Raw genomic sequence first — 8121 nt, forward strand, 5'->3', positions numbered from 1 at the left:
TGTAATTATGCTCATATATGATCACTCCAGGCCCAGTGAAGCAACAATCACTTGGCAGCTTCCACAAGCGCTCGATCTTCATCACTAATAAAACAGCTGTTAACTCTCCAGCACCGACAATTGTTGCAAAGAGCACAAGCACAGAACAAGGAGAATTTTGAGAGATACATTTCAAATCGTGCCAGGAAGGCGGTATCACTTCTCCAACTAGTTTCAGACGACTAGAAAAGATAACAATATGGCATACAGCACTAAGGCGGGCAAGTTTTTGGAGAGTATGGTTCTAGACACAGTACATGCAATCAGTGACCTTCAAGCATGGCATCAAGTTTAACATCAGAATGCCAGAAGGTACAAAGCATGGAGCAGTTTGTGAACGGCAGACCACAGACCCAACTGGGCTGAATAGGCTAAGACAATCTACAAATGACATCCATATCCTGATAGCCAAACGAGTACTCCAACTCTGGCAAATGAACAGGATGCCTCCTTTTCTCCTACTCACCAAAGTGTCACAAGAACATCTTCTAGCTGAAAAAGAACTGATAGTCCCTTAAAGTTCCCCAAGATAGATCTGCTTGTCACTGCCGCAAGATCCAATGATCGGCTCGGTGGGATGGAAAGCAGTCTCGTTGACAGAACCATTGTGCCCAGGAAGCTTGTACAGGATGCGCCTTGACGTTGTGTCCCAGATGTAGACCATGCGGTCTGCGCTCCCAGCAGTGACCTTGCGGTTATCCGGCGACCAGCTACACTTCAGAAGGTTCTTCTCAAAGTTATGCTGGTGACCTGTAAGAGTCTTGATGTTCCTGTTCTCTGGTGCGTAAGGGCGCAGATCCCAGATCTTGAGCTCGTTATCCATTGCATTGGTGAGGAGGTAAGATCCATCAGGACTAAGCTGCATCCCAGTGATCATGTCCTGATGTCCTTTGAGATATTCTGTCACTTCATTCTTGCGAAGATCCCACCACTTGACGTCGTTGTCAAGGCCACCAGTGAATACCTTATCTGCTGCCTCTGAGAAGCTAACAGCTGTGATCTGATATTTGTCAGGAAGAGTCTGTATCGCCCCTCTCTGGCGCAAATCCCACAACTTTGCTGTACCATCATCTGAACCACTAACCACAAGAGGTGGCCACTTCCGTGCTGGGCAACATGAGTTGACAAATGATGAGTGCTCGGCCATCTTCTTAACTTGTTTGCCAGTCTCAACATCCCAGACCCTCACAGTCTTGTCAGGACTTGCAGAGATGATCTGGGTCCCATCAGTAGTCCACTGAAGGTCAAGAATAGCATTCTTGTGCCCTCTCAGTACCATGAAGTTCTTACATTCACCATGGACATACCATAAGAAGATATCCTTGTCATGGGAACCTGATGCTATCACAGTTCCTGCAGGATTGAACTTCATGCAGTAGATAGCACTCTGGTGACCTGTAAGTAGCATTATCGGTGCCTCCAGGCTGGATGTGCGCTGTTTGCCTCCAGGCCCTGGAGCCTGATTGGGATGTTGAACATTAGCCAGCTCCATCCCTGGTCGTGGGGCTACAAGAGCCAAAGAATTGTTGCCTGGAGCCGAGAACATCTTGAAGTCTGTATATATAAGATCAAATTCCTGTGGCAAGGAAAATTATAAGATAGCTGCCCAAATCACACATCACAGTATCACACACAGACCACAATAGAGAATCAGAGAATCACATTTTATAACCATGTATATAGAATCACAGCGAATTATCTCTACAAATCAGTGTCTTTGACAAAGAATGGAAGTGAAGTCCCCAGCTCAGTATATCCAAATAGTAAAATGATATAACAAATGCCAATAAAAACAGCATTTTAGCAACGATCAAGCCAAAATGTTAGGTCATGTGTGGAAAAATAACTAAACAATAGCTGAAGCTAGTTCAAACTTGGCATATATAACCATGATCTCGTTTACATGCAATCAACCAATCAAAATTTTGATAATCAATTAAATTTGTTTACGGTGATACCAAACATTTGAAAATGGACAGGATGGATTTTTTTTCTCAAAAAATAGTTTCATTATCATAAAAAACTTTGGCAGTCTACAAATACATTATAGTAGAAATGTTGAAGTTCTGTTCGGGGGACCTGGTCCATCTACAAAACACCAGTCTTCTGCGACTGAAGGGAGTAGTGTCAGCTACCAAAACTGGCCACAGGTCACATGAGATGCAGCACACATACGGATACGTGTATCGGTACTGGAAGGATACGGATATGTGGATACGACAATTTCTCAAAAAAACAATATGCAGATACATTTAGTATTTTTTAATACAAATAAACAATAATTAAAATTTTAATACATAACTTCATAAGTTCATACTGCATACTGCATACATTATAGTGATACATGAAATTCACAAACACAAGTCCATACTAGAGTTTAGTGAGTTCACCATAAGTCCATAATATGAGAAATTGACAAACAAGAAAATAGCAATCTTTTGCTATCATTCAGTGTGTTGCTTCCCTCTTTCCTCTAGTTCCACATTTCACTAAGCATTTCAAATGTAACCCTTGGACATTTACTTATCCCCCTTCCTGATTTTTGCAGCAAATGTGCTTCAACTCTAGTGCAGCTACTGAGCTTTTGCATTCGCCGTTGGACAATATTTGCATCTCGATAACGCACTCCCTCCACCAGTCCTAGGCCTCTCCAGAATGTTGACATGATGCCACAATGGAGCCTTAATGTCTGTTGGCCACATATCCTACACTAGCATTAGCACTACTCAGATTTGGAGAAAATTTGGAGATGACATCTACTGGATACTTGGATAAGTGGATAGAAATATCACTAATCAGGAACAGGGAGAGGCAACTAGCAGAAGCACTAGCACTACTCAAATTAGAGATGCCATCTACTGGATACTAGATTGGTGGACAGAAATAACACTAATCAGAAACAGGGAGAGGAAGTGGAGAACAAGAACTGAAAAAACAGAGTAGATTGAGAATGGGCAAGGCCGGAAGGCGATAAACTCACTGGTCACCACACACCGAAGCCCGGAGGTCGCCAGATCCACGCTGTGCCAACGGATTTCTCCCCAATCCCCAGTCCTGTGGATGTCATGATGGCTCTTACCGTGTGGATCGGCAGTTTGGCAGAGAAGGAAGAACTCACCGGTGTGGTCACTGCCTTTTGCGGAGACTCGTCGACGTCGGCCAGCAAGCGGCAGCACTCGCTCCTCTCACTGCTTCGTCGGCGCTCAGTGCTACCGAGTGCGGGAGGCGGCGCAAATGAGACACGACTCGGGAGGGGCTAAGCTAGGGTCAGGGTCAGGGGTGGGCAGGTTACTACTATGCGGTCTGCCTCTTGCTGGGTTGGTTGGGCCGTATCCATCGCGTAGATATGTATCGGCCCATGTATTAATATGTGTCAGATGTATCCACGTATTGTAGGAGGCACAGGAGAACTTCGCAGGGACCACGGGGCAGGAGTGAACACAGATAAGATGTTAGGTGTTGCAGCAGAATAACAGGAAGACATCACAAGGTCAGAGTTTTTTGGCTTGGTGACAGTCAGCCATGCACAAAGTTGACTGGAACTGGAGTGGCTTTGGGTCTAGAAGCTAGCAAGATGCAGCACATTATGTGCGTGAATGCAAATTGTATGTGAACCTGAATTCTGCTGGGAGCTAAAACACGCAGGGGCATTAATTTCGATCCTCAGTACCATAGAATATCACTACACACTATTATTTACAGAGGAGCCTAGATAAGCTAAATGTTCTGTACATTGAATATGAACAAAAGTATTAACAATGTTTTACATGGAATGCCCATACATGTGTGTTTGTAGAACAAAAGTATGTGTAATGCAATGGCACAAATTGAATTCTAGCAACATCTATCTTGTGTCAACTATAATGATATTTCTCAAACAGATTAGCCCCTCGGCCAGTGGTAGAAACAAACAGAGGCCAATCTAGGATTTTAATTTCGAGTGCATGCCAAGCCAATGCACCAATACACAATTTGATATGATCCAATGAGCAATTAGCTAAACAACCATAAATTTGCCAAGCGTTTCAGTATAGAAGTAGAAAATAACTAAAAGTACAATATATTAAAACATCACATAATATCTTAAGTTGAACAGTTAAGTTTGGAATTTGCATAAACTAATTTACATGTACAATCTAAAGCGCATTTGGATCCTTTGGGGCTCTGAGAACTTGGATTAAAGAAAAATCTCTACACCATCCAAACAGGCATTATCTACTCACAAATTTTTAGAACCCCTAAATCTAATGAAACTTGGATGACGTGGGATCCTAGATCTAAGAATCTTGATCCCATCCAAACAGCACCTAAGAGTTCACACAACTAAATCTACAATTTGAGAACTATTAAACCCCCTGGACACCATGTTCCCAAATTGCTGCACTTTCGCTACTAAAGAGAGCAAACTGTTACAAGCAACCATCAAATTTGTGTTACCATTGACAATTCAGTCTAAATAGTTCCCTATACTAGAAATTGACAAAATGAAACACAGCTCACATTCACGAATTCACTACCAGCAAAAGCATCACCAAGTCAAGTGCATCAAATATTTTTTTGGCAACTCTTTCCGAAGTCGAAATCTAGGCACGCAACGATAGAGCCTGATTCTGAAGTAACAATCTGAGCACAGATTCATAATCATAACACGAAACCCTACTTTTCCAGCTATACCAAGGGACAAGGGCGGACCAAGTAAACGACATGGGTGTACACATGTACACCCGATATTATTTTTTTTGCAAAACAATTGAAGTTAGTAAGCATATACATGTATACACTTCTAATTATATCAGATCCAAGTACAGGGTTTGGGTGCACGGTTTCGCACAGCAGGGAAGGGAAGACACCGGGATGCGCGTACCTGGCAGTGCTCGTCGCCGGCGAAGGGACCGAAGAAGACCTGGAGCACCTGGCGTAGGGCGGCAGCGAGCCAGCGACTTGTCGCTCGTCGTTGCCACGAGAGAGGGAGAGGAATGCGCGGCGGGCCGGAGAACGGGGGCTGGGGTTGGCGGCGGCCGGCAGGGCAATGGAACGAGAAAACGAAGGGCTGCAGCGGCAATCTAGCAGGCTTCGGAGGCTCGGACCAGCTCCCGCGGAGTTGGGGTTGTTTCTATTTTGGAGTTTCGGCCCAACTGGCCCAATACTTCAAACAGCTAACCCAACTCTAAGCACAAGAGCAATCCCAAGAGGACGGATCTAGTGCAAACTCATCTTATGTGCAAACTGTGCAAACTCTAATCTGGACCGCAGGATGTTGATCGAAGGGCGCGGAGAGATTGGGTCATTTTGCACTTAACCGCCCGCTCTTAATCACACTTTTACAAATCCCTCCTTCCACCTCTCTCATGCGCCCCCTTGGATTAACATCCTGCGGTCTAGATTAGAGTTTGCATAGTTTGCACGGGAGTTGAGTTTGCACTAGATCCGTTGCCTCTCAAGAGACTCTATATTATCCTTCATAAATGCTAGGCATAGAGATTTTGGTAAAAAATTACACTCCAGCAGCCTTTCTAAATAGTTATCTAAATATGGCCATCTTCTATTCTGGATTTTTCGCTAGCCAAATATAGAAGACGAAAATAATTTTCTAGAGTACATACAAGATGTAGAAGAACTGTTGGAGAGTGAAAAGATATAACAAGTGATTTTTATGCAAATAACTCTTTAAATGATAATTTAGAGAGTGAAATTTAGAGAACCCTTGGAGATGCTCTAATACGTAAACAAAATTGTTTCCTTATTGGGAGTTAGTGTCTATGTGTAACCAATTTGAGAGACCTAAATATCAGCTTACTCGCTTCTTGGTTAAGAAGATATGAGTCTGATAAAAATAAGTTTTGGAAAGAGTTAATAGAGTTTAAATATGACACTAATAATCCCAATATCTTTGTAGCAAATCATCGAGGTGGGTCTAGTTTTTTTAAGGGTTTCATGTAGACAGTACAAGCTGCTAAGCTGGGGTATAAATGGAAAGTTGGGAATGGAAAAAGAATTAGGTTTTGGGAGGATAATTGGTTAGGTTCTTCTAGCTTGGCAATATAGTTTTGGCCCTTGTATAGAATAGTGCATGAAAAGGGGGAAACTTTAGCTGAGCTCTGGGATGGTGTCAACCTGAAGTGTACTTTTAGGAGAACTTTCTCTCATGATCTTTTTCAGTCGTAGCTAGAAATAGTAGAGTTAGTAGCTACTATACAGTTACAGAGGCCGGAGATGAGATGGTTTGGCAATTTAACTCTTCTGGGGTTTATTCTTCCAAATCTTTATACAAAATCATCAATTTTAGAGGCATCAAAACAATACATGTGTCTGCTGCTTGGAGAATTAAAATCCCTCCAAGGGTTTATTTCTTTTTATGGCTACTGATCAACAATAGAGTTCTTGCCAAACAATGTTGGTTTGTTATTTCTGAGATTGTAGGGTCACATGTTGGAGAAAGTATAGTAGAATTAGGGAAGTTTTGGCTTAGTGATAAGAATTTAAGTATGATTAATATGGTCAAGTTTGTTGTTTTATGGTCAATTTAGAAACTCACGAATGATCTTTGTTTTTGTTATAAAACATGTTGCCAGCGGTTAGGACCTTTCCCTCTCCGTCTCTCATGATCAACATAGTAGATGAAAGTAGAGAACAAATAGACACAAGATAGGGAGACTATTCTTTATTCCTCTGAATATTGGTAATTACAACATAAAGCTCCCACATATATATAGTCCTGCCAAGGCCTAAGAGTTTTGGTAAGAGCCCACATACAAACGGACTAGGATTAGGATTCCTCCTTCTCCTTTCCTTCTAGGATCAAGTCCGTATGTTTTACAACACTCCCCCTTGGGCGATTACCACGATATGCACATGCCTCATTAAAAACTCCATCCGAAAACCCAATGGGAAAAAATGGTTCTTGGAGAAAAGAGTACATTGCATTCGTTAATTGTATTGCACATGTTGTCTCATTAAAAACCTTGTGTGAGAAACCTTCAAGTAAAAACTCACATAGGAAAAAAGAGTACAACATTTAACCTTCGTGGTTATGTATTATTCAGGATATTCTATTATTCATGAATAGATATTTATCTTTATGATTTATGCATAAACTTCAATGTTTTAGCAAATATGATCTACTTGATCTTTGTAATTCTAGTGGTTTACCTTCAGGTAGATTCAATGAAAATATGCTCCCCCTCATAATGCCAAATTTTGAACTTTATTGTTCAAAATCACACTGTTCACCAATGTGTGCTTAATGGTATGCAATACCATAATACTATATCTTCCAAAAGTTGATTCATAATTCTTCTATAAATTATATGGGTATAAACAAGAGCAATATGCTTCATGTATAAATGACCACTTATTAGTTGTGCAAAACAAACAAAAATTATCCTTCAGGGTAATAAATCCTTTCAGAGGGTTATGGGGTAAATAACTTATAATATTTAATATCTTCTAGATATTACATCAAACTTGTAATTCTTGTTTAGTAGATTTTAAATATATATTCTACAAATCTTCCGGATTTTATTATACCACTAAACAATAAATCCAGTCTTGCATTTGGCATTTAGGGGATTCAATTACCAAAATCATCATTATTCTTATACCTTCTATGGTATTTAGAGGATATCAGAACTTTATTGCTAGCTTTATAATATACACTTTCTGAGTGTTTGTATGATATATTCATGATATTGAGAATTCCTTATTTTATTTCTTCTCGGGTCTATATTCACTTCAGGGATTAATGGTGTCTTTCAAGAATCGACTGGTAAATCCTTCATGGATTAAATCCTTCAAGGATGTTCTCAATTTTATTAAATAATATTTCTCTTCTATGAGAAATATTCTCTAGGACATGAGAGTTTATTATGTGATATACATAACAAGATAGTGTTATTCACTATAAAGTCATTCAATGACTATTCCTTCTAGGACATGCTCTTCTTGAGACTTCAATATTCATTCAGGAATATATTATTCTACCTTAGACTTCTTAATACTTAGTATGAGATTAATTTTTATATGTTGCGATTTCTAGTCTTCAGGAACTATATGGATTTTCTGAATCCACTTACTAACTGCATA

The 8121-nt window shown here is 40.5% G+C and overlaps 1 protein-coding gene across 1 annotated transcript; it reads right to left on the reverse strand.

Annotated features, from left to right (window-relative positions):
* LOC8069357 (U5 small nuclear ribonucleoprotein 40 kDa protein) lies at positions 86-5117 on the reverse strand. Its single transcript, XM_002438729.2, has 2 exons — positions 4904-5117; positions 86-1615 (listed from the first exon to the last, which is right to left on the reverse strand). The coding sequence occupies exon 2, from the start codon at positions 1583-1585 to the stop codon at positions 554-556; it is 1032 nt and encodes a 343-aa protein (XP_002438774.1). The 5' UTR covers positions 1586-1615; positions 4904-5117; the 3' UTR covers positions 86-553.

The sequence above is a fragment of the Sorghum bicolor genome, chromosome 10, assembly GCF_000003195.3.
Source record: "Sorghum bicolor cultivar BTx623 chromosome 10, Sorghum_bicolor_NCBIv3, whole genome shotgun sequence".
NCBI classification, from domain to species: Eukaryota; Viridiplantae; Streptophyta; class Magnoliopsida; order Poales; family Poaceae; genus Sorghum; species Sorghum bicolor.